Below are 27,111 nucleotides of genomic sequence, written 5' to 3'. Positions count from 1 at the left end.
AAACCTACTGGACCATTAAGAGTTCCTCTTACATGTATACTTTTTGAGAGAGTGCACAGGAGAGGGAGAAGCTGACTGCCAGCTGACCAGAGAGCCCATCCTAGGGCTTGATCCCAGGACCCCGAGATCGTGATGTGAGCAGAAGTCAGACGCTTAACCGAGTCACCTACAATGAGTGAATTCTGGTTCCAAAGAGTGAATGTTCCTGATACTGTGCCTGGGGTGTGCCGGGCATTTACCTCAGCCCCTCAATAAACCTGCTGTGGGCAGAAAATTAAGGTTCATTCTCACTTTCTATTTGGTTCATCACCATTAAGGGTGACAGTCTAGCCAGCCTTGTTATTACTGGTTGTTCCAGAGGTGGTGGAATGGAGAAGAGGTTGGAGGGTGTCGGTAGCCCTGGAAAGCCAGAGAGGAGCGTTCAGGTTTCTTTTGAAGGACTGGAACCCTGCAAATATCTTAATCCTAGGCCTTAATCCTAGGCCTCCCTGAAGGCTGGTTTTGGATTTGGTGGGTTGGGTGAAGATTTTGCAGCCATTTTAGAGAAGTGGTTCCCTTTAGCAAATGGTTGTCGCTGCATCTGTCATTCTCCCAGCAGGTGGCAGCACATCCACAAGGATGTGAAACCTGAGGCTTCGTTTCAGGCCTGTGTGTGTGTGTGTGTGTGTGTGTTAAAGATTTTATTTACTCGTTTGAGAGCGCACACAAGTAGAGGGAGAAGCAGGCTCAGCCCGACATGGGGCTCGATCCCAGGTCCCCAGGATCATGACCTGAGCCGAAGGCAGACACTTAACCATCTGAGCCACCCAGGTGCCCCCCAAGGCCAATGTGTTCTTTTTTTTTTTAAAGATTTTTTTTTTATTTATTTGACAGAGAGAGTGAGAGAGGGAACACAAGCAGGGAGAGTGGGAGAGGGAGAAGCAGGCTCTCCGCCGAGCAGGGAGCCCGATGCGGGGCTCGATCCCAGGATCCCGGGATCATGACCCGAGCCGAAGGCAGACGCTTTAATGACTGAGCCACCCAGGCGCCCCAAGGCCAATGTGTTCTTAACTTCAAACTTATCCTTGGGTTAAGTGCTGGGGCTTGGGAATCTGCAAGGAAGTACACTCAGCACACTGAGAGATGCTGTAGAATCCACAGACAACTCCATTTTATTGAACACTTGTCTTGTGCCCTTTCTCAGAGTTATCCCATTTTTCTGAGCTTGGTTCACTAATGATCTCTTTTGTATCTCAATCTCTGTCTCCCCTCAGCCTAAAAAAGTGCCAAAACTTTTCTCATTAAAAAAAAAATGGTCCCCTGGGGCACCCGGGTGGCTCAGTCAGTTAAACATCTGTCTTCCGCTCAGGTCATGATCCCAGCATTCTGGGATTGAGCCCTGTATTGGGCTCCCTGCTCAGCGGGGAGCCTGCTTCTCCCTCTCCCTTTTTCTACTGCCTCCCTTACTTGGGTTCTCTCTCTCTCTGCTAAATAAATAAAGATTGTCCACTGACCCGACCTCCCCACCCAGTAATTCCCACTTCCCTTCATTGCCAAACTTTGAGAAGGACCACACTCTTGCCTCCCACTCCTTTTCCCCAGCATTGTGGCTTCTGTCCACCTGCTTACCTGCAGCATCTGATAGATGATCTCTCCTTCCGTCCTGAGAAAATGGGCAGACACAGTAGAGTGGTGGCTTTGTGATACTGGGCTGAGGTGGAGAGGGAAAGAAAAGAACAAACAGCCCTGGGATTAGATCCTTTCAACAGACTCATTTTCTCCAGTTAATAGATGGGAATCAGTGGCTGTCCCTCTCAGGTCAGGTAACCCAGCAACTGAGGGTAAAGGCCTGGAGAGTTCCTCTGTTACTGGTCCCTCCACACGGAAATGTGAAAAGAACACACATGTCCCTGACAGCTCTGAGTAGAGGGGCTCGGTTTTGTTCATTGTTCTGCCTCGTGGGCCTAGGACAGTGCCTGACATAGAGTAGGTCTTCAGTAAGTGATGAATGAAGGAACCCTGGAGAAACTGCTTCCTCCAACTGCAGGGAAAGCTGTGATAGCAGGAGAGAATCTAGGCCAGGAATTCTTAACACATATTTTTAAAGTTCTTAACATCTGTGTATAGGGGATTCTGGTAAAGCCTTTGAACCTCTCAGAATAATTTTCTCAAAATTATTTATTTAAAAGAAAGGAGTACAGGGGCAACTGGCTGGCTCAGTTGGGAGCATGTGACTCTTAATCGCAGAGTTGTGAGTTTGAGCCCCGTGTTGGGTGTAGAGATTACTTTAAAAAACGTTTAAGGGGCGCCTGGGTGGCTCAGTTGTTAAGCGTCTGCCTTCAGCTCAGGTCATGATCCCAGGGTCCTCGGATTGAGCCCCGCGTCGGGCTCCCTGCTCGGCGGGAAGCCTGCTTCTCCCTCTCCCACTCCCCCTGCTTGTGTCCCCTCTCTCGCTGTGTCTCTCTCTATCAAATAAATAAAACAAAATCTTAAAAAAAATAAAATAAAAATAAAAAATAAAAATAAAAAATCTTTAAAAAAATAAGGATGACAAGGGAAACCAATTATATTGAGGTAAAATTATTAAAATTTTTAAGCACAACTTTTGTGATAGAATTATATTTGTTCACTAATGCATTAGATAAGATGTATTTGCATTTAAAATACAGTTAAGCTAGGGAGTTTGGTTCTGGTAATGATGGAGTGGCTTAAAACAGATTAACCCTCCTCCTGTTGGTAACAATTATAAACTCTGTACAAAATATAAATCAACTTTTGAAGATGTTGGACAAATAATAGCAGATAGAAACTGGAGCACATGTCTGTCATCCTTGAAAGAAGACAGGAGTACTGTGTGAGATCCATCTTTAATGAGCTTTCCTTTTCCCCTGAGGGTATCCCCCAGTTAGCATGAATCCTCAGAGTTTAAGCAGAAAAGGGGGTCTTACTGCACTGAGGAGTCAGTTTGTACTTTGAGTCTGGAAATTTTCCTGAAAATACAGGAGACATAGAGCCGTAAAATCTGCACACTTAATGGCCTCCAAATTCTCAGCCAAGTCCTAAATTGTGTATGCTGGGGGCAAGTCCCTAATTAGCCCAGGGGAAATCAACAGTGGAGGTGAAAGAACTGACTGTGATGCATGGCCTGGTGCTAGGGAGAGAGAGTTTGGAGCTCAAGTTCTGCCCAATTAGAGGGTTTTGATAAGCACTTCAAGCTTTTCTTTGAAACTTAGTAGGGCCATACTGTAGAAGTAACAGCCACATTCCAGGCATAAGGACTGAACCTAGGACTAAGGGCAAAATGCAAAACCAAAATAGGCCCACCTTAACAAAGCCTAAACCTTGAAACTAAGCCCCCACATTATAAAGGTGATCTTTTGGGAATTTAGTTGCCTCCTAGAACAAAATAATATTCAGAGGAGGATGATAGAATTCAGACTCTACAGGGCAACATGCCATGTCCAGTAAGAAAAATTTACTAGGGGTGCCTGGATGGTTCTGTCTGTAGAGCATGTGACTTTTCATCTCAGGGTTCTGAGTTTGAGTCCCATGTTGGGCAGAGTTTACTTTAAAAAAAATTAGGCATGCACTGAAGTATGAAAATGTAGTCCACAATCAAAACTAAAAGATCAATAAACATATAACTCGCATATTGAAATTTGTAGGCAAGGACTTTAATCGTTACAAATATGTTAAATAGGGGCACCTGGGTGGCTCAGTCGGTGAAGCATCTGCCTTCGCCTCAGGTTATGATCCCAGGGTCCTGGGATCTAGTCCTGCACTGGGATCCCTGCTCAGCGGGGAGCTTGCTTCTTCTCCCTCTCCCTCTGCCCCTCCCTCCTGCTCGTGCTCTCTCTCTCTCAAATAAATGAATAAAATCTTAAAAAAAACACCCAAATATGTTAGATAATTTTCAGGAAAAGATGAATATATCTAATAAAGAAATGGCGAATATCTGGAGAGAGATGGAAACTCTAAGAACAGAACCAAATGGAAAGCCTAGAACTGGAAAACAAAATATCTGAAAAAATTCACTAGAAGGGCTTAACAGCAGAAGAAAGATTTAGTTAACCAGAAGACAGATCAATAGAAAATATTGACAGAGTTCAGGACATGCTACCCCAAAACATATAGCATCTTGGCATATTGAATATTTCAAGCTGAAGGAATTTGAGAAACGGCAGATGTAGGAAGGACTCTGTGACCTTCCCTGAAGCAGGTCATAGATCCCCCCAAGTGCAAGGTGCCTTCCCTGTACCCAGAGGAAAGGAGCACCCTTATCTCTGAAGACAGGAACACTGAGAGGAATTTGAAGAACAGGCCTTGCTGTCTGCTCCAGTTTAATGAACTTAGCTCATACCTTCTTTTTGGTCCTCTCATGTGCTCCCACAGCTCTCCACTCTTCATCAAACCTAACAAAGACACTCAGGGGACACTTTTCTTCCCCCTACGTTATCCAAACTGAAGCTCAAAGAGAAAAAAGATTGAAGAAAAAATGAAGAGAGCCTCAGTGACAATATCAAATTGCCTAACATATGTGTAATTGAGTCCATGAAGGGGAGGAGAGAATGAATGGGGCTGAAAAATAATGCTTGAAAATTTCTAAATTGGATGAGAAACAACCCACAGAGCCAAGAAGGAAGCCACATCTCTACACATCATAACTGAATTGTTTAAAAAGATAAAAACTTTAATACAGCCAGGGCGCCTGGGTGGCTCAGATGGTTAAGCATCTACCTTCGGCTCAGGTCATGATCCCAGGGTCCTGGGATCGAGTCCCACATCGGGCTCCCGGCTCAGCAGGGAGCCTGCTTCTCCCTCTGACCCTCTCCCCTCTCATGCTGTTTCTCTTTCGCTCGCTCTCTAAAAAATAAATAAAATCTTTAAAAACAACAACAACAACAACAACAACTTTAATACAGCCAAACAAAAAAGACCTATTACCTGTAAAGGACCATCTATAAGAATGATGGCTGAATTCTCATCAGGAAAAATATAAGACAATGGATGATATCTTTTTTTTTTAACATTTATTTATTTTAGAAAGTGTGAGTGGGGGGAGGGGCAGAGGGAGAGACTCTTTCAAGCAGACTCCTGGCTGAGCGTGGAGCCCAGAGCCCAACAAGGGGCTCCATCCTTTGACCCATGAGATCATGACCTGAGCCAAACCAAGAGTTGGAAGCTTAACTGACTGAGCTACCCAGGCACCCCAAAATGAACAATATCTTTAAAGTGCTAAATGAGAAATATCAATCTACAATTCTGTATCTATGAGGTATTCTTTAAAAGCGAAGGAGAAATAAGTCACTTTCAAATAAATGGAGATGAGAGAATTCATTAGCACACTTGCAGTTCAAACCACAGGAACACCTGGGTGGCTCGATTGGTTAAGCCTCTGCGTTCAGCTCAGGTCATGATCCCAGAGTCCTGGGATCAAGCCCCGCATTGGACTCATTGCTCTGCGGGGAGCCTGCTTCTTCTTCTGCCTGCCGCTCCCCCTGCTTGTACTCTCTCTCTGACAAATAAAGTCTTTAAAGAAAAAAAGTAGAAACCTCAAGTGAGATTAGGTAATATTACAAAGTGAGTGATAAGATATTTTTGGGATGCAGCTAAAGCAGTGTTTAGATGGAAATTTATAACTTTAAATGCTTTATAAAATAATGAAAAAAAGATTTAAGATTAATGATCTAAGTTTTTAGCTTAAGAAGGTAAAAAAGGAAGAGGAAATTATGCTCAAAATATGCAGAAAAAGGAATTAATAAAAATAATGAAAATTGATTAACAGAAAAATCAAGGTAAACAGGAATTCACTGGAACGATTAAAAGGATTAGTACAATCAATAGCAAGACTGATAAGAAAAAAGAACTGAAAACACAAATAGTCAATATCAGGAATGAAAGAGGAAATATTACTACAGATTTTTCAAATATTAAATATAATGAGGGAATATTATGGACAGCTCTATTCTAATAAGTTTAACAACTTAGCCAAAATGAGCAAATTCTTTGAAAACACAACTTTGCAAAACTGTGGACACAAGAAGAAATGGAAAATCTGAATAGCTAGGCCTGCATCTATGAAGACATTGAACTTATCATTTAAAACACTCCCACAAAGAAAACTCCAGGCTCAGACAGCTTTATAAATCAATTCAATCAAATGTTTAAGGAAAAAATAATACCAATCTTACACAAACTATTCCAGAAAACAGAGGAGGAGGGAACACTTTCCAATCTGTTTTATGAGCATTGATACCAAAATATGACAAGGACATTACAAGAAAAAAATAAAAAGGCTAATGTTCCTCATTAACATAAACAAAAATTCTTTAAAAATATTAGCAAACTAAATCTATCAATGTATGAGAATGATACTACATCATGGCTAAGTGGGGTGTATCCTCGATTCAAATTTGCTTAATATTTGAAAATTGGTATAATTCACCACATTATAGAATAAAGGAGAAAATACAAATGTCCAAATAAAAGTAGAAAAAGGATCTGTCAACATTCAACACTCAATATTCATAATAAACAAAACTCAACAAACTTAAACATCTGAAAAAATGATGAAAAACATCTATGAAAAACCCACAGCTAGCATCATACTTCAGAGTGAAATGTTGAACATTTTCCCCCTAAGATAATAAACACGACAAGGATGTCTGCTCTCACTATTTCTACTTAACATTGTATTGGAAGTCCAGTGCAATACGCCAAGGAAAAGAAATTAAAAAGCATAAAGATGGGGAAGGAAGAGCTAAAACTCTTTATTCACACATGGTATGATTTGTCTATGTAGGAAATCCTAAGGAACCTCCCAAAATACTATCACTAATAAGCAGAATTATAAAGGTTACAAAGATGTAAAATCAGTATAAAAATCAGTTCTATTTATATACAAAGCAGCAAGCAATTTTCTTCTTCTGTCCTGGGCAGTTCAACCAAGAAAACTTGTAAATTTTCTAGGAACATCACAAATGATCATTTCAGGACCTTGGATAGAAAGACATCTCCTTCATGTGGTTAAAAATAGCTGCCAAGTAAGCCAACCCAAGGATAAAATCTTTTCCTTTGAAGGGTTTCCAGAAGAGGGCTTGCTTTCTCATTCAGAAATAGTAAGACTTCTGTGGTTAGTTTGAACAAATGCTTTAGGACTTGTCCTTTGAAAGCCAGTGAGAAACATTTCATATACTGCTGTCCTATTTCCTGGTAAACTTTTTCAAATGCAGTGATTGAGAGACCTGCTTCTGATAAAGTTGATGACTTTTATGAATGTTAAAAAACATCTTGCAGAGATGTGGGGAACGTCTTTATTGTCTGTGCCTGTCTGTGTAAAAAGCATTGAATAATGATGACAATGGAGAACTTTCTTTATCACTTAAGTTTGCAAAATCAGTTTTGCAGGAGGTCCATCTGAACAGAGAATGAAGCATTTCTTTCCAGGCATTTTTTTTTTTTTTTTTTTGGCAAAAGCCCTTTTTACCACATTGACAGCCTTTGTAGTTTGCACTCAAACTCGCAAACTCACAAAGTAAGAAAAGCGTCTGCACACCCACAGTGACCCCAAGCAACTCCCTTGAGAGGTGTCTGTGGTTTCCTCCAAAATGTAAGTCTGCTGTTTCCTCAATGACCAGCTTCCAATGTTAAAAGATATGTCATCTATTCTAGAACATATCACACCATTTGACAAGGGAACTGCATCCACTGTTTTCCTCTGATCCAATCCAGAAAGTCGCTCAGTAATTTCTGTGCACCTGCCCTTGCCTTCTACATGTCTCTAACAGTGTGGGAGAGTCTTCTTCGGCTAAGCAATTTCAGAGTGCACTTCAATAAAAGCTTATTGTGAAATAGCCAATCCAAGGGTTGGGAGTGTTCCAGCTTTTCTGAATTGAGCTTTCCTTAAACAAAACCCCCTGCATCTTTAAACGCATTTGCAGGAGAGACAGACATGCCACGCCCTTTCAGTTTTGCTGGTTTCATTGTTCCATTCACTCGCAAGAATTTTCCAGCACAAAAACGCTGGCTCTTGTGTTTTCATGTTCATTATTAAAAGTGAAAGTGGATAATATAGGCGCGCTGGGTGGCTCAGTCGGTTGAGTGTCTGCCTTCAGCTCAGGTCATGATTCCCGCGTCCTGAGATTGAGCCCCACGTCAAACTTCTGTCTCCAATATTCTAATGGCAGTGTGATTTCGTCCAGTAACTTTTGATGTGTCAACCTGGCTGAGCGACAGCCCCCCATTCTTCAGTCAAACACTAACCTAGGCGTTGCTGGGAAGGTGTTTTGTGAGGTGATGCAAGCTCATAGGCAATTGATTTTAAGTAAAGGAGATTATCCTGGATAATCTGAGTGGGCCTAATTCAAACAGTTGAAAGGCTTTAAAGAGCAGCATGGACATTCCCAAAAGAAGAAATTCTGTCTGTGTACTTCAGCTCCTGTCGGTGGAGAGATCCAGCTCACCCTTCCTGACCATCTGCCTTTGTGGATTCTGGGCTTGCCAACCCCCCCGCCCCCACAATCAAGAAATACATACACAGTACAATACATCTCAATATATATAGCCATCCTCATTATTCTTGGATTTCATATTTGCAAACTCAGCTACTTGCTAAAACTTCGTATATCCGTACAATGAACAGGAAATGAAAAGGAGCTATTGAGTGCGCCTGGCTGGCTCAGTGGATAGGGCATGCGACTCTTGATATCCAAGGTGTGAGTTCAAGCCCCACGTTCAGCGTAGAGCTTATTTAGGGAAAAAAAAAAGATTGAAAAGGAGCTATTGATGATAGGAAGCAGATTAGTGGTTGCCTGAAGAGCAGGGAAGGGGGAGAGGGAGGCAAAGAAAGAAGGAAGGAAGCGAGAGATTAGATGGGGGTACAAGTGATGGATGAGTCTGCTCTCTTGATTGTGGTCATGGTTTGACATAAGTATGCATGACCCAGTTACTACTTCATACACGTTCAGTATGTGAAATTTATCACATGTCAATATACTTCAATAATGATGTAAAAGAACCCCCACATCTTGGTTGGAATTGTATTAAAAGGTGCCTGGCTGGCCCAGTTGAGGAAGTGTGTGACTCTTGATCTCGGGGTAGCGGGTTCGAGTCCCACATTGGGTGTGATTACTTAAAAATAAAACTTAAAAAAAAAAAAAGTATTAAAACCTGAACGTTAACTTGAAAAGATGGACATGGTTACAATATTCAGTGCTCCACCCTGGAACACGTGTTTCACACCACTAAGAAAAACATTCACATTTCTTCACGCCTTAGGAGTAGTAAGGCTACTCCTAATATTTTTTTTTTTTTACTCCTTTTTTTAAGTGTTTTTTTTTTTTTCCTCAAATTTTTATTTAAATTCTAGTTAGTTAGGGGCACCTGGGTGGCTCAGTCAATTGAGTGTCCGCCTCTTGGTTTTGGCTCAGGTCATGATCTCAGGGTTGTGGGATTGAGTCCTGTATCAGGCTCCAGGCTCAGCAAGGAGTCGGCTAGAGATTCTCTCTCTCCCTCTCCCCTGCTCTCTCTCTCTCAAATAAATATATAAATCTTAAAAAAAATTAAATTCTAGTTAGTTAACATTTTTTTTACTCCTAATAATTTTTTTCTGGTTACTTTCATAGGGTCTTTCCCACTGTTATGTAATTTAATCGATTGTTAACATATAAGAAAACACATCTGTTCTTCCTATGAGTGTTGGTCTTGCATTCAAGACTCTTTGCTCCACTGTCATAAATTTGAAATGGTGCAGTTGGTTTGGGTTTTTTGGAGTAACCAACTGTATCATCTGCAAATCATATAACCTCCTTTTCACTAGTCATATTTCTCTTGTCTGTTTTGCTGTTTCATGTCTTTTTGCATTGTGAACTTCCAGCCCTAGTTAGCTCATGGCCGTGGGTGTGCATGTGTGTTTTGCCCTTGATCATGATGAGAACCACCCTAGTGTTTTACATAGGATGCCAACTTTTAAGTTGAAATTCTGTTTAAAAAAAAAAAATCTGGTATTAGGGACATTGTCAAGCATATATTAAAATAGAAAGACCAGAATAATGAACCTTCTAACCCACTTCCCCCAGCTTTGTCCACCTTTGTTTCATTTGTCCCTCCTCCTTCCCCCAACCCCCGGGAAATTTTGAAACATATTCCCAATATTATATTATCTCATCCATATTCCCAATTTTCCTAATACAGTGTCCATATATTTCCAACATTATATTAATTTATCTGAGATATTTCAATATGTATCTTTGAAAGTTAATGATTCTTTAAAAAAGGTAATCCTGTTATCACATCATACAAATTAAACATTAATCCCTCGATATCATCAAATATTCAGTGTTCAGATTTCCCTGATTGTCTTTTTTTCTTTTCCACTTGGCTATCAAATCTTCATTCAAAGGACCCACACGTGGCTCAGGGGTCTCTTTCAATCTGTGAATTTTCCTTCCCTCTTTTCATTTTTCTTGCTGTTTGTTCATTGAAGACATCGAGTAATTTGCCCTGCAGAATGAACATCGGTTTTGCCGACAACAGCCCTGTGGTGGTGTTTGCCATGTCCCTCTGCCCCCTCATATTTCTAGAGAATAGATCAGATTGAGGTTCAGGTTTGGGGGCAAATATAGGTGATGTCATAGGGCATGTTGCCGGCACCCAGACTCCGAGAGGGAGCTTTGCCGAAGGAGGTTTACTGGGCAGGGCTCTCAGGCTCAGAGCCTCTACGGAAGTGGGGGAGGAGGGAGGGGATAGAGGGGCGGCTGGGCAGGGATGCACCTGAGACTGAGTTCTCAGTGCCCATGGGAGCTCTGGAGCTGGAACAACCCCTAGATTGTTCCGGAGGGAAGCGAAAGTGGGGCTTTTGGGGCGCCTGGGTGGCTCAGTTGGTTAGGCGACTGCCTTCGGCTCAGGTCGTGATCCTGGAGTCCTGGGATCGAGTCCCGCATCGGGCTCCCTGCTCGGCAGGGAGTCTGCTTCTCCCTCTGACCCTGCTCTCTCTCTCTCAAATAAATAAATAAAATCTTTAAAAAAAAAAAAAAAAGAAAGTGTACCCTCTCATTGTCCTGTCTCTGGGACGGCAGTACAACCTGTGGTCACCCGCAGGGAGGGACCCAGGTGTCAGCAGCCGGCCAGGCCACACTTCCGGCAGCTGGGGGAAGGCCTGCTGCAGTCGTAAAGGCGGAACCTGAGCAGCGCTTGGATGGATACTTCCTACCGCATCGCACGGGGAGACACCCTGTCTGGCTGTCTCTCTCCCGATGTTAAGATTGTTCAGTGGGGTCAGCTGTTGCTAGCTAGCCTGCCTGGTCTAGCCATTGTAGGCTGCCGTATCAGCGTTTCCTTAGTAGTTTAAAGAGCCACTGATGATCATATTAGATCCATTTTTTCATGAGTCACAAAATAATGATATGCTAATTCTACCACTCGTTCCTTATTTATTAGCTGGAAGTCTATAAAGAACTTTTTCTTTCTTTCTTTTTTTTTTTAAGATTTTATTTATTTATTTGAGAGAGAGAGAGAGAATGAGAGAGCAGATGAGAGGGGGGAGGGTCAGAGGGAGAAGCAGACTCCCCGCCGAGCAGGGAGCCCGATGCGGGACTCGATCCCGGGACTCCAGGATCATGACCTGAGCCGAAGGCAGTCGCCCAACCGACTGAGCCACCCAGGCGCCCGTGACTATGTTTAATATATTTCAAAACAGTTTATGCAAATGGGAAGACAATCAGAACCTGCTGAGCAGGGAGCCCGATGCGGGACTCGATCCCGGGACTCCAGGATCATGACCTGAGCCGAAGGCAGTCGCTTAACCAACTGAGCCACCCAGGCGCCCTATAAAGAACTTTTTCTCCTAAACTCTTTGGTTATCCTGAGGTACAGTTCATACAGAACAGGCAGAATAATTGCTTGGTTCTCTTGATTTTCCAATGAAAACATATCTAGTGATGCTGGGGCCCTTGGGTGGCTCAGTCAGTTAAGCATCTTCTTTCCGCTCAGGTCGTGATCCCAGGGTCCTGGGATCGAATCCTGTGGGCGGGCTCCTTGCTCGGCAGGGAGCCTGCTTCTCCTTCTCCCTATGCCCCTGCCCCCAGCCTCAGTGATGTCCTGCTTAGAGGAATGCATTCTCCTCACCATAAACACTGCTTCTGGCTTAGACCCATGACACCCGCCAGCCTCATGAGAATCTCTCCTTGAGTTTTTGCCAGAAATATGAGACAGATACTCATTTTGTAACTGAAATAATTTGAGTTGGTTCCTTGGTGAGGGACAGATGGGCTACCCTGGGTGGAGATGTCACACAGAAAGGAACATCTATTTGCAGAGCCGAGACTCCCGGAACAGGGTGAGTGGGTTTCTTGTATTTAGGGTTAGGATGAATGCTTAGAAAGGGGAGCTTTGTCATCGTGTGTGGAGATGGGCACAAGGTCGCGCATGTGTCTTAAGGAAACGTGCCTAAACTTGTATGTTATGTTAATGAGGTTTGTGCGCCTTCTTGGGTGGAGATTTTACATTATAAGGAGGCAGAGGTAACAGTTGGACAAGGAGAAGGGGCTATGGGCATGCTCCAAGAGCCAAGAGCTGGAATAAACTGGACGGGGTCTTGGGGTCCTTATCTTGGGTAAGGAATGCAGGGCCTTGCTTACCTTTGACACAGCATTGGGAGTTTTACCACTGATTTATTGTCTCTGGTATGGTTAGGCTATTTCCCAGCCTGGAAGAGACCGTTAATCTTTGCATTCCTTTTAAAATCCTTCACTACTGAGGTGGGGTTTTTTTGTTTGTTTTGTTTTGTTTAGGTTTTTGCATTTCTTGCAATTCTGACACCTCCTAGGAAGTTCTGCAAGAAGTGTGCTTGGGTGAGGAGGGCATAAGTCACGGAAAATAGCTGGGGGTCTAAAATGACTTCTCGTATCACGAAAGCTGTATCTCCTCTTTCTTTTTCTGGGGACCCCCTATCTCTTCCTGCTTACTTAAAAAAAATTTTTTTTTATTTTGGGAGTGTGATCTGGAAAGACCATCTAAGTCTGAAGCTGCCTGCTAGAGAATCAAATCAACTCAGAGAAAAGAAAAGCCAACAGGTAAAAAATCAATCATTTAAGCACCTGGACTCAGCCATGCCTGAAGCCCTAGAGATTTGTTACATCCACAAAAAGATCTTTTTTCTTGACCTAGTTTGCAGTTGGGTTTCTATTAGTTACCAGTGACTGCAAATGGAATAGGGGAAATCTTTGGGACAAAACCGAAAGAACCATATTCTTCCAGGGACTTGAGCAATCTTACTGTGGGACCCACTCCCCTGGTAAGAGAACAAGACATGAGAAGCGGAGATGTGTCTCAGTTAGATGCAGATACAGAGGTGCTGGTGCGAAAGCTGCGGGGTGGATAGAGAGGTGGGAGAGAGCAGCGACAATCTCCAGAAGGGGAAAGATGGACCCTGCCTAGTCCACTCTCTCTAGCAGAGACCTAACAGAGGCAACTCTAGCTTGCAAAAGGTGCCCCGAGGGGGCCTTCCGAGCCGCAGCTTGTCAGCAATGCCCATGGGTTACTAGAGGGTCAGAGGAACTCAGTGGCAGTGTGGGCACAGGGTGGTGGGTGAATAGGTTAATTGTGTCTAAGTTAATAAGAGTGATGAGGAAGACAGCAAGAAAACCCAGCTTTGGTGAGAATGATCCAGAACACAAGCCCTTTGGGGTCCCAGAGATAAGGTGAAGGCTGGGTCTGCCCTGGACAAGGGGGAATGTTGATCAATAGGATTTAGGGACAAATGGGTGAGCAAGTACCTGGTTGCTCAAGACCAGGAACTGGATAGGGGTTCTGGCCGTGTGCAGCCTGCAGGAGTCCTGGGCCATGTAGCTGTGTTCTCTCTGCTGGGTTTGGCACCCAGTTTATATCAACTTCGTACAAGGAATTGGAGAGTTTGTCCTTCTTCACATCAGCCATGGCTTACATAGGCTGGAGCGACTTGTTTCTTTGGAGTCTGGAAGAACTTACTGCCCAAAGGACCTCCAGAGACTCCAGGAAGATGATTCTTTGATAATGCTTTCAAATTCTTCCTCACTTATGGGAACATAAGGATTTTCGTTTTTTGAATCTGTTTCTTTTATTAATTTGAACCATACTTTTCAATAAGATTTAAAAATCTATTCACATATTCATATGGGAATTATAGTTCTTATACTTTTACATTATAATCTGCATTAATTACCTCAACTTGCTAATTATATTTGACTTTTTTCTCCTTTTATTAAGTTTGGCATGGATCTAATGCTTTCTTTTTTTGTTCAAGACTCTACTTTTGGGGCGCCTGGGTGGCTCAGTCGTTAAGCATCTGCCTTTGGCTTGGGTCATGATCCCAGGGTCCTGGGATCGAGGCCTGCCTCGGGCTCCCTGCTCCGCGGGAAGCCTGCTTCTCCCTCTCCCACTCCCCCTGCTTGTGTTCCCTCTCTTGCCGTCTTTCTCTGTCAAATAAATAAATAAAATCTTAAAAAAAAAAAAGAGAGAGAGAGAATCTACTTTTGGGGGCCCCTGGCTGGCTCATTTGGTGGAGCACACGACTCTTGATCTTGGGGTTAGGAGTTCAAGCCCCATGCTGGGTGTAGAGATTACTTAAAATTAAAATCTTTAAAAAAATCTACTTTTGGATTTCTTCATCAATTCTACTGCTTTCACATTCACCAAACTTAACTTTTATCTTTATTATGCCTTTATGATTTCCTTCTTCTGGCTTTGCTTTAGTCTGTTTTACAGTTCTCTCCCTGAAATTTTGAGTTGAAATGTTAGATCAGTTATTTATATTATTTTTTTCTTACAAAAATGAATGCATCTAAAGTTGTTAAATTTTACAGTGTTCAACAGTCACCGATTTAGGGCCAGGGCCTGACACTTAACACCTTTGACATCATAATGACGTAAGTTGGCATTATCCCATAATGATATGGTATTCCTAATTCAAAATAATCAGACATTATAGTTTCTATTTTGTCTTTTTTTTTATTTTTAAAGATTTTATTTATTTGAGAGAGAGAACAAGCAGTGGGGAGAGGCAAAGGGAGAGGGAAAGAGAGAGAGAGAGAGACAGAAGCAGACTCCCTGCTGAGCAGGAAGCCCCACGTGGGGCTTGATCCCAGGACCCTGAGATCATGACCTGAGATCATGACACTTAACCGACTAAGCCACCCAGGTGCTCCTCTATTTTCTCTTTGACTCGACAGTCACTTAAGAAAGAGGCTAGGATTGTTGTCATTGTTCTTCTCCCCCCTTGCCCCCATCCCCTGGTCAATATTCTTGTTTGCTTTACTTTTGTGGGTATTTTCTGGTTTATTGTATCATGGACTTAGTAGTGTTTGGCCTGTCGAATTTTTGCTTTGGAGAAAACTCGATGTTTTCTTTCCTCTTAATACACATATGTGGTGAAAGTTCCATGTCCAAAAGGAAGGTACAAACTGTGTGTGGTACAGAGTTTGATATGGATCTTTGATACAATCTTATTCACGAAAGTGTTGCATCTTTGATGGTCTTTAATTTTTGTCAGTTCACTCTATTCTGGGTTGCATATTTAATCACACTATTTAGTATGTGAAAGACTCTCACTACTTTTGTGTTTCTGGCCACAGCTAGACTGGTGTAGCACTGCTGGGTCCTCTGCTCATGCCACAATCAAGGTGTTGGCTCGCTGCATTCTCATCTGGAACTCAGGCTCCTTCCCCAAGCTTATTTCCGTTACTGGCAGAATTCAGCTCCTTGCAGTTGTAGAACCCAAGTCCCCATTTCCTTGCTGGCTGGCAGCCAGGGGCTGCTCTCAGCTTCTGGAAGTTGCCCTCATTCTTGGTCACTTAGCCCCTCCAGCTTTAAGTCTGCAATGGCATCTGGAATCCTCCTCCAGCTTCCAATCGATCTGACTTCTTCTTCTGCCACTGGCCAGAGAAAGCTCTCTGCTTTTAAGGGCTACGAGATTAGATTAGGCTCACCTGGATAATCTCCCTGTCTTAAGGCCCACTGTGCCATGAGGTGCAACATAATTATAGGGGTGATATCTCATCACATGCACAGGTTCCCGGGGAGCAGGTGGGATGTCGGTGGTGGGCGGGCAGGGTGTGGATGTGTGTGAAAGGCATATTGTCATGCACAATGGCTCTTCATTATACAAGATACATTTTATGAGAAACGTTCTTATTTTTCAAGTGCCAGACAGCACAGCTTTACGTTACATAAAACAAATCTAGCAAGAAATGTTTGATCAGGTCTGGGTGAGCTGGGCGGATTTGAGTCCTGCCTTCCACCTGGCAGCTGGTTTTAGTTAACTAGAGGCAGCTGTGGGGGATGGTCAGCTGTTTGGGGACCTGAGGGTCACCCCAGACCGCGTTCAGCTTTTGCAGCCCAGCTGCCTGAGCGCAGATCCCCCTGCTTGACTTAGGGCGGCCTGCTTCAGCAAGTGGGGCCACGGCCCTGTGTCTCCCAGATGAGCAGGCGGGTCAGACCAACCCTGCCGCAGGAGGCCCCTGGTCTTTTACTTGAGCTGAATTTTATGTTACTTGCAACCAAACATATACTAACCGCTGTTGGTTATACACAGTGTTAGCCTTATATAAAAATTAGAGTACTGCATCCTGTCTGCGATGGCTCAGCCGCTAAATGATTACAAGGACAGCGAACTATTCCCTGATCACCTAAGCCCTCCGTTCAGACCTCAGAAGGCCTGGGAGGGTGGGTAGGCCTGTGATTTCTGTCGGTGGGTAAAGCCAGAATAAGTCCTCCTTCCCCTGAAAGAGCCTCCCTCCCTAAGGTGGCCCAGAGGACCTCGAAGCCACCTTGCTCCCTCCAAGGCCACCATGTCTGTCCGGATGTTGGCACACTTCTGCCTCCTAAACTGTGCCTCTCAACTCAGTGAGACAGGCTCACGGTAGAGAGCCTTATACAGGGGCGCCTGGGTTAAGTCTGAGTCTGGATTCCCGCTCAGCGGGGAGTCGGCTCGTCTCCCTCCCCCTCTGCCCCTCGCCCAGCCCGCACGCTCGCGGTCTTTCTCTCCCTAGAATAAAGAAATCCTAATAAAAGGGGGGAAAAAAGCCTTATACGGATGAGCCGAAAGAAAAGAATAAAATCCGGGGAAGCCCACTACCAGCAAGCAATTCCTGTGAAACAGTTTGGTGTGGAGCTTTCCAGCGTCTGCGAGGCACACATGCCCTTAGGGAACGCGGGGGGCTTTGGGGTCCAAGTAACGCAAGTTAACAGAGTTCCACAAAACCAGCTCAAATCCCCCCCATTGTCGCGCTATCCTACGAGGTCAGTAGGGGGCGCTGCCGCCCTCTCCCGGGATGGCCCGGGAGCCCAGGACTCCTCCGGCGCCGCCCCGCCCCGCGCGCTCGGTCCCCGCGGGGCCCCGCCCCCGGGCCGCCGCTGCCCAGCCGGCCCCGAGGGGTCAGTGCGCCGCCCGCCACGGCCGAGCCGCGGGCCCGCAGGTGCGCCCCGCCAGAGCCCCGGGATTCGGCGGCTTCCACCGTCACTCACCGCCCTCCGCTCCGCATCCCCCCCGCCCCGCCCCGCCCCGCCCGACGGCAAGTTGCGACTGTCCCCACTAAAGCCCGGGGCGGCTCAGGGATGGCCTCTGGGGCGCCGGTGGGGCTGACCGCCCTCGGACGCCCGCGCCCTCCGCCACCTCCTTTCGGCACCGCGATTACAAGCCCCCGGGGGCAGCTGCCCAGCCTAGGGGCGGGGGCAAGAATTCCGGGCATTCCTGTTAGATTCGGCCGCGCCGGATGAAAACAAAGCGCTAGGAGATTCCTAATCGGTCCCCGGCGGGGTCAGTAAAGCCCGCCCGGGCCGCGGGTTCCCCCTTGAGCCGCTCGTCCGAGTCGCGGGGGCAGCTGCTTAAAAACCCTGGACTCGCACCCACTCCCGAGGGTCGCAAGTAACCCGCCTGGGTTGGGGCCTGGACGCGCGCATTTTTCAAAGCTCCCTGGGGGGGCCTTTCACACAAGCCGCGGGGCTTGAGTCCTGTCGGAAAGGACTGAGCTCGGTGCCTGGCCTCTCCTGGAAGGTGTAAAATTTGTTCCAAGATGCAAGTTTTGAAGTAAATTCATGCAAAAGTTGCATTCCGTCCCATTATGTGTTCGTTTTAATATAAAAGCAATTGTTAAAAGAATTTGCAGAAAGAGATAAATTTATAACTCGTACAGACACAGAGATGACCTTGAGATTTATTTTACTCACCTGAGGGCAAGCGAATGCTACAGCCGGTTCAGAGACATATGGAGTGAAGGCATTGAATTCCAAACGGAGGCAAAACTGGTTTTTCCACGGCGGGGGGTGGGGGTGGGGCGGCACGTGTTCCCCTAGCCGTCTGAACGTGGAATTTAAAAAAGGTGCAAAATAGCTCAAGGACAATGAACTGGGCTAGGAGCGGACCGGTTGGCGTTGTGCTTTAAAGGTTAGCGTATTTTTGAAACAGGTTTTTCTTCCCAATATTTTAAGTAACTATCTGGAAGAAAAATTTTTTTTCTTACAGCGCTAATACCGCTGGGCTCCGCCAAACACCAAAATATCAAATTTCAAATCACTCATTGGATAGAACACTTTTCTACTCTTTGGGCTTTGGGGCAAAAATCCACAAATACACCCGCAAGTTACTACTGAGGGAAAAAGGAGGGCCTGAAGCTCTTGGGAGACAGTAGGTTAAGGGGTTAAGAAGAACAGACCTAAGTTCAAGTCCTGCCCTGTCACACAGTAGCTGTGGGACCCTTCTCCTGGGAGCCTCGGTTTCTTCACTTGACCGTGGTGTATAATGGGGTTCCAGAAGCTTCTCTCCCTGCTCCTTCTCAGCCCGAGTGGACAGAGCAAGTCACCTGGGAACAGGCTTTCTTTGCTCAGGCTAGGGTTCTTTGGGTGGTCTCCTATAGTTATGTAAACGTGGCCCAGTGGGCACCCTTGGCTACCCCTTCTCAAACCCCCTTGGAATGCAGAGCTGGTGGCTGGGGACCAGGGAAAGCTATGTCGTATTCGAAGCCCGGGGCCTTTGGGGAGAAAGGGGTTTGAGACCCATCTCCCTGTCAGCCTGCTCCTCAGGATCGGGTTGAGGACGGACTAACATTTATTGTCAAGGCTAAGAGAAGGATCTCTCTGTGTGTGAACTGGGGGCCCCCCTACAGCTTGCGCGCGGAAGGCAGCATCTAAGAATGCGGGGGACTGTGCAGGCCCACGTTCCACAGCGCCACCGTGTGGAGGGCCAGGCAACAGCTGAAGAGGGCGGCTCAGGCTTTCCTGAGGGTCGCCGGATTTGTGGACTTGGGACTTTGGAAGCCCTTGAAGTTCTGTGCAATTTGGGGGTGAGTGGGCTCCAACAGGGAGAAAAAATAATTTTTCTGAGACCTCCCTGGAATAAAAGATAAACAAACAGAAGCTTAGTCACATGTATACCTCCTGAATGCATGGGAAAGACCCAGGAAAATGGAGTCAACCTCTACAAAATGGCCAAAGCCACCACCCTAAATACTATCTTCAGCTAAAGATTAGAGAAAGATGTTGGGGCAGATGGTGTGTGTTGGGGGGGGGGTAGTCACTTATGGGAGGTTACCGGGAAAACACAGCGAACAAGCCTAAGGTTGTTATGTAGATTTCAGACCCTCCCTTCTGCCTTGATGCTCCTCCATCCTCCTCTTCTGGGGATAGAGAGGGAGACCCAAATGGAGATTTCTTTTACAAGTTTAAATGTCCTTTACAAAAGGGTCACATCTAACTCAGTTTTCAGAGCTTCTCCTGTGTCCGCTCTTTCTTAAAAATAACCAGCTCAAGATAATTCTCATGCCAAAGAGGCATATTTTGGTGTGTCATGTTCTACTTCAATTTTCTGCCAACAAGGGTAGAGCAGGGACTCGGACTCCATCACTCAATGAGAAACATTAAAATGTATCTGCGTTTGTACCCTCAGTGAAGGTCATACCCATTCTACATGTGAAATGCCAGGCAAATTGAATAAGCTCCAGAAAATGGCCCTTGCCATCATTGTTACTGGGAAGTAAGATTGTAAGACCTGAAAGGCCTTTGTGTCTGTTTCCCAAAATGATCAGCAAAGCAGACCTTGGAAAGGCCAAGGTCACACTCCTTGGAGGCAGCCAGGTTACACTCCCAGGCAGATGGAGGAAACGAGGGCCAGCTGGGTGGAAGGGCCAGAGCTGGGCCAGGAGCTGGCTGAGGGCTGGTCAGCTGGGGTGCCCTCTGGGCCGGGCCATTCTTCTGGACACCTGGCTTAGGGTGGGCAGGGTCTCAGCAGTTTTCCCGGTCACCAGCCCCTTCTTTTGTGAAGCCCTGTTCCTGCTGAGGGGACAGTGGTGGGGACGCCTTGGGGCCATGTTCCACGTTCCCAGCCTGAGGTTCCTGGGGCCTGGGACTGGCTGCCTCCCCATGCCCCCCAAGGGGGACTGAGGTCAAGGGCATGTTTCTAGGGTTCCCATCTGATCTTGTTTGTTCCTGGCTCTGGAAGCGGTGATGAGTCCTCAGTGCCTGCAGGAAGCATCCTAACCCTTAGCCAGATGAGGTTTTTACCAGGACGCCCCCACCCCCGTCCCTCCCATCTCCACACCGTCCACACCAGGCAGCTGGCCCCTCCTCTGGATGCCCCACTGTTTTCACTCACTTCTGGGCTGTGGCTCATGTTCCCGGCCTGGCACATGTTCTCCTTCCCCTTCTACCACAGGAATGCCACTCCTCCTTCGAGACAAAGGTGCAGCGTCAGGCCCAGGGCTGAAGCCCCGCTCCTCACCCTGTGCTGGGGGGCCTGTTACACTGGTTCCCATCGGTGGGCTCCCCGACCTTCCTCCTTTCCTTCTGCTCAGCTAACTGCTGGCGCCCCACTCGTCTGCCAGCTTCGTCAGCCCAGGCCTGGGCCCCTGAGGTGGGAAATGGGATCAGGAACAAGGCTGCCCGTGGGGCCCACGGCTGAGGCTGAGGAAGTTCCCATGCTGGGAATGCGCAGTCCACTGAGAGCTCCCGGTCCACGGGGCCCAGCTGGAGGCACCAGTGAGCCCAGAGGAAGGGGGTGCACACCCAGCACCCCTGCTCCTTGCCCCGTTCCTCTCTCAGGATCAAGTCTGAACACCTTCCTGAACCCAGAAGGCCTCGCAGGCCCTGGCTCCCTTCTCATACGCATCCCTAGCCCCCCACCCCAGGGAGGAGCTCTTTCCTGCTTCAGCATTCCAGCTGCCTCCGTATAAGCCCTTCCTTCTGCCTGCCGGTTCATCCCTCAGGGCACAGCTGAACCCAGTGCTGCCCCTGGACCCCCACCCAGGTCTTGTCCAGTGGTCCTTCCACCTCCTGGGCTCCTGGATGGTGTCCCCCCCCCCCCCCCCCCCCCGCTCTTGTCCTCTGTGGACTGAGCTCTGGTTAGACAGAAGCCCCACGGCCCCACTCTGCTTTCTGGAGTCCCTGGCTTCACAGGGTGAGAGGGACAAACAGGGCTGACAACTTGGGTCTGTGAGCTGTGCTCAGAGGGCTGTGCGCTCGGTTTAATTCTCTGTTGCGGCAATCTTGAAATTGGTAACTTTCTAAAACCAAGGGCCCTGCATTTTCATTTTGCACTGGGCCCTTCAAATTACCTAGGTGGTCAACAGAGAGGGGAGACGTGGGGAGATCTGTGCTGACGAGGAATAGCAGCAATGTCCCTTTTCCTTCTCTGAGGGCTTGGACCTGGGCAGCTGGGGCCATGAGGGACATTTAGTCTCATGCCCCCCGTCTGTCCTCTAAGATGTTGCGTTATATGAGGACCCAGCCCTTCCTTTCACTTCCCGGGAGGAGAGGCCCAGGGTAGACATGTGGGGGCATCTGACCTACTCCCCGATGCCTCGAGCTGGGTGCAGGCGGCGAGCTGCTGGCTTGCTCACTTCTGGCCCCAGTGACTCTTGGGGGCGATAGCTGTTCTCCCCACGCTAGAGGTAAGCAACTTAGGCCGAGGTGCCCCATACACAGCAGTCCCCTGGACCTCCAACCCTGGACCCCACTGAGCCACTGTTTCAGTGCTTCTTGTCAACCTTATCGATGCTTCCAGGTTGACTAAAGGGACATCAGGGAGCCCACCGGCCCCTGCATACCCCCACCCACCGCAACATCAGGCTCATGGGCCGCCATGTTTTTCCCCCACACCACCTCCTCCAGGGGGCAGCTCTCTAGACTCTGGCCCCTGTGGTTTCTGCTTTAATCCTGGCACCCGCATCCCTCTAAAGCTCTCCAAGCGTCCTTGTGCACCCACCAGCCAACAGCAAGGGAACAAGCTGTGTCTTCAGAAATCTCTGGCAACCCCGGCCCCAGACTCTCTCTGATGGGAATGGTGACAGGAAGTAGCACACCAGAAAAACCAGCCCCCTTTTATTGAGAAAATAGTGTTGATTCCTCAATCTTTTCCCAGGTGGCTCCACCCTGATGTGAGGTGGCATCCTTCTGCACCCATCCCCAAGGACGCCTGAGGGTTCACTCCATCCCTTCATAGGGGCTCATGCTGGTCTGCTCAGGCCCTGGAGAAGTAGGCAGGCAGGGAGGGCAGGGTTCCGGAGGGGGACTGAAACAGGCATGGGGGTGCCCTGGGTGGGGGTGAGCGGCCGAGGGAGGTGGTATCTTGCTGGAATGAGGGAAGGGAAAGGAAGACCACCACCATCTCCGGAGGCCTGGCACTCTCTCCCTCCAAATTCTTCATAAATAAAACTTCACAGTAATAGAGGACTGTCCATCTCAGGGCCAAACCGGCTGCTTTCCGGCTGGGGAGCCAGCCTCGGTGGGACCGCACGAGGCCCTCGGCGGCTGGGCAGCACCGTGACTGCGGGGGCTGGAGCACTGCTCTCTGGCCCTGTGTCGGGGTGCGGGGCGGGGCTGCAGCCCATCCGGAGGTTCTGGGCATTGCTGAGGTAGTCGGGGCGGCCAGCTGCGCTTCCAGACACAGCCAGGAGTGAAGCCGCCTGCGAGCAGAGACCCGGCAGCAACTCCAGGTCTGGGGGCGGGGGTGGTGCTGAGGGCCTTCCGAGCTTCCATGTCCTGGAGACCCAGGGGCGCGGGCTTGGGGGCGGGGGTGGGGGGGGACGGACCTTGGGGGCCTGTGAGCCTGCACAGGGTTGAGCTTCTCCTGAAAGGGCTGCTTGGGCCCGTGGGGGAGACTGAGGCATTTCAAGGGAGGAGAATCTTCTCTGTGAAGACAAGAGGGCCACCCCTGACCCATCCTAGGGCCAGGCCTAACCCGGGTACCTGAGCACGGGGTTCCTTCAGAAGCCCCCAAGGCCTCCCACCAGGTCACAGGGAGCCAAGCCGGGAACCCAGGTTAGGAGGGCGACGAGTGGCGGCGGGCCTTGCTCCCAAGACCACCTTCGGCAGGCGGGGCAGTCACAAAGGTCCCGGGGCCTCAGCTCCACTTTCTGGGTGAGGTCCACGCAGGGAGGCCCCCTGCTGGCCAACTGCGCGCATCACACCCTGGGACCACACAAAGCCCCAACCCCACCCCGCCACCTCCCTGTTGGGGGAGGGGCCCAAGGTCTCTGTCCAGGCCGCGTGGGGCTCCAGAAGCCGCCGCCCCGCCTCCCCCCCCGCGGTCCGGCCGGGTCAGAGCACCTGCAGCTTGCGGGCGCAGGTGAGGTTGCCGTGCACCAGCCCCCACATGGCCAGCAGCTCGGCGGGCAGCAGCTTGTGCACCACGAGCATGGAGCGGAAGAAGCAGGGCTCCTTGTTCATGCGGCTGTTGCGGTTCCGGGTGATGCCGAACGTCTTGAAGCCCTCGTGGGCCGTGGGCTGCACGCCCAGCACCTGCAGACACATGCCCAGGAAGACGTCGTCGATGGGGTACAGCTCCAGGGTGTCGCAGGCACTGCGCAGGCGCCGGGCCAGGCCGCCCGCCATGAGGAAGCCGCCGCCGCCCGCGTACGGCGGGTAGCTGGCCTTGCTGTACAGGACGCCCGGGATGTAGTACTTGTTGTCCTTCTTGCGGATGGGCCGAGCGCGCTGCAGCACGTCGCCCACCAACAGGTCTTCCTCGGGCTGCCGGTCAGCCAGAAATTCGAGCAGGTTGGTGGGGTTGACGAAGACGTCGTCGTCGCCCTTGAAGATGAACTGGACGTGGGGGCAGTAGATGTCAAACCACTTGAGGAAGTGGATCTCCTTGAGGGTCAGGTTGAAGAAGCTGTCCAGGAAGTCCCACTGCAGGATGTCGCCGTAGAGACGGTCCTCGTAGGCCAGCAGCTGCTGGTAGTGCGCGCGCTCCTCCTGCTTGGAGGCCGTGCCCAGCAGGAAGAGGGTGCGCACGGCGCCGCGGCCGCCGCCCCCCGACTCCCGCTCCCGGCCCCACGTCTGGCGGATGGCCTCGCGGCGGTCGTGCTGCGTGATGACCGACTTGACCACCACCAGCAGGTAGACGGCGCCGCCGCACTTCTCGGGGTGGTTCAGCAGCATGGGGAAGTACCGGCAGTGACGGTAGGTCAGAAACTGCTGAAAGTGGGGCTCCAGGCCCTGGAACCAGGGCTGCTGGGTCACGTTGATATTGGCTGAGCAGTTGGTGGTGCTGATGTCCCAAGTCTGGGGCCCTGGCGGGGCCATGGGCGTGGGGGCAGCCACGTCCTTGGTGTTCTTCCAGAAGCTGTTGGGGTTCACCAGGTGTCCGCTTGGGTTCTGGGCCTTTTGTGGCTCTCGGGTGGGCGGCGGGGGCTCTTGCAGAAACTGGTGGGGGGTCAGGCTGCGCTGGAATACGGTCACGGCCACAAGCAGGGCCAGGGACAGGCACACGCTCTTGTAGACGGTTTTCTTCCTGGGGGCCGGGGTTGGAGGGTGGTACAGAGGAGAGAGGAAAGCATGAGTCCCCTGTGACTTGTTCGCAGCTGCAGGGGACACAGACTCAAGTCCCGCGGCCCCTGAGCGGTCAGAGGAGGGTCCTGCCTCCTCTCCTGCCCTGCCCTGCCTTGCCTCTGCCAGGACCAGGGGACCCACGCAAGCCCTGCAGAGTCAGGCTGCCCGGGTTTAAATCTTGACTCTGCCACTTTGAGCGGGTCCCCCTTAAGGTCTCCAAACCGTGATTTCTTTTTCTCCTCAATGAGGATAACGAGGACTCGGAGCACTATCTAAGGAGTCCGGCTCGCAGTGGGTATGCAGTCAGGGGAATGCCGTGAGTCTGTAAAGATGACCTCTGGTGGAGGTTTCTGCCTGTTCCCCAAGCCCAGCAAGCCACCCTGTTTGCTTTCATTTCCCTGTGCAAACCTGGTGAACCCTGGGGTGAGCCATGAGGCGGGGCACACACAGCACTCGCTCTTACAGCCTGGGAGCTCAGTAACCTGTGGGGAACACTGGACAGAGGCTCTAATGTGGGACCTGAAGAAGCCTGTCCCTTCCGCTTTCACCCCATCCATTCGACCCAGTGCAAAACTACTCACAAGGCTGATGGAGGCCTGAGAAGGGGGCAGGCGTCTCCTAGCATGACCGCCGCCGCCCTCTTACTCTCCTCAGTCTGGGCCCCACTCTCTTAACATCCCTCTAGGAGAGAGAAGGTCCCCCAGGTCTACTGCCCTGGGATGGGTACACATTCAGACCCCCACTCTCCAGGGACCCTCCCTGCCCAGAGAGCCCCTACCACACCCATTTCAGAAGCAGAAATTAAAGCCTTTTGCAGGAGGTGCAGGCAGACCCAGGGCAGAGGTGGGGGGGGGGCGTCCCCAGGACCCTCTCTCAGGTCACACTCTGGAGGTGGCCAGGTCTCCTGCGCAGATCTTTTTTGTGGAGATACAGGGGGTGAGGGTTCTTGGGGAACAGGCAGGCTAGAAGTGTGGCCTCACAGGGCCAGGCCAAGAGGGAGACAACCCCGACTTCCAGGGGGGAAGCTGCAGGGCCAGGGAAGAAACAGACTGCAATGTACATCACAGGGACTCTGGAGAAGCCTGGGGTGGTCCTCAGGACTGGCTGGTTGAAGGTGCAGGCACCCAGGGCAAGTGAATGTTGAGCCCCCTGGAGCGACATTTTCCCGTGGGGTCCCAGGGTTTCCTGTGTATGCGGTGGGAGGAACACTGGGTCACCCCAGGTGCTGGAGTGGGGTGAGACTCGACCCTCCCAAAGGGGAAAGCAGAATGTTCTGGGTCAGGGTCTCCTGCCCTGGGAGTTTCAGCGAAGCACGCCTTCCCCCTAGTTGGGGAGGTCCGGACTGGGGGAAGTCCCGCGGGGGTCACCCCAGGGAAGGGGGATGCGGCGGGGGTGTCTCTCCGCTCCAGGCCGGTCCACCTGCACCGCCCCACTCCATTTGGACAAAAGTCCCGCAGGAGAGGAAGGAAAAGGGGAGAGGGGGAGAGGTGGGGGGCTGGAGGCTCTAACTCCCCCGAAGGAAGGAGAGCCCTTGGGTCCCGGAGTGGGATCAGGGTGCCTCGGGGCCCGGGCCCAGGGGAGCCGAGCGCCGCCGGCGTGGGCAGCGCGCACGGGCCCCGCGGGACCGGCCCGGTCCGGCTGGTTCGGGCGCCGCGCACCGCCCGGCATCCCGACCGCCGCCGCCGACCGCGTCCGTCCCGAGAAACTGAGGCCGGCCCCAGGGCACCCAGCGCGGCATCATCCTCCGGTCCCCGGGAGCGGCCCGGCGCCCCCCACGCCCGTGCGTCCCCCGACCTCGGGGGAGGGAGCCGGGGGTCCCCGCGCCCCCCGCCCCGGCCCCCCCCAACTCACCACAGAGACATGGCGGCCCGGGCCCGGGCGGCGGCGGAGCAGGGCGCGCGGGTCGCAGCTCTGGGCGCCGCAGCTCGGGGACGGCGGGCGGCGACGGGGACGAGGCGGGCGGGAGCGAAGGCTGGGCCGCGCCCCCGCCGCGACTTTCCTCTTCCCCGCGGCCGGAGGAGGGGCCGGGAGGGGCGGCGGCGGCGGTCCAGGTGCGTTAACCCCTTCGGCGCCCCCGGCCCTCCCGCCCCTCGGCCGCGCGGCCAGCCCTTCCGCACCGCGGCCAGCGCCAGTGGCCCATTTCGCGGAGGCGGAAACCGAGGCCCGACTCGGAGTGGCCCAGTAGGGACTTCGGAGCCCACGAGGGTCACTCTCGTCCCCGAGGACTCCGTTTCCCCCGAGGAGCTTCCCTGGGGTCCTCGGCCCCTCTGGACGCGTGTAACCGGGACACCACCCACCTCCCACCTTCCATGCGCCCCCAGGTCCCCACCATCTCCCTCT

At 50.1% G+C, this 27,111-nt stretch overlaps 1 protein-coding gene across 1 annotated transcript; it reads right to left on the bottom strand.

The window, feature by feature from the left end:
* Nucleotides 1-22,196: 22,196 nt before the first annotated feature.
* Nucleotides 22,197-26,910, bottom strand: B3GNT7 (UDP-GlcNAc:betaGal beta-1,3-N-acetylglucosaminyltransferase 7). The gene is made up of 2 exons (XM_045867437.3): nucleotides 26,623-26,910; nucleotides 22,197-24,733 (listed from the first exon to the last, which is right to left on the bottom strand). The coding sequence occupies exons 1-2, from the start codon at nucleotides 26,631-26,633 to the stop codon at nucleotides 23,539-23,541; spliced, it is 1,206 nt and encodes a 401-aa protein (XP_045723393.1). The 5' UTR covers nucleotides 26,634-26,910; the 3' UTR covers nucleotides 22,197-23,538.
* Between the last annotated feature and the right edge of the window lie 201 nt (nucleotides 26,911-27,111).

This window comes from Mirounga angustirostris, unplaced genomic scaffold (genome assembly GCF_029215605.1).
Source record: "Mirounga angustirostris isolate CCGP_5_RB_7025 unplaced genomic scaffold, mMirAng1.0.hap1 SCAF_3, whole genome shotgun sequence".
In the NCBI taxonomy this organism is placed as follows: Eukaryota; Metazoa; Chordata; class Mammalia; order Carnivora; family Phocidae; genus Mirounga; species Mirounga angustirostris.
This window is presented reverse-complemented; position numbering and strand designations above follow the sequence as displayed.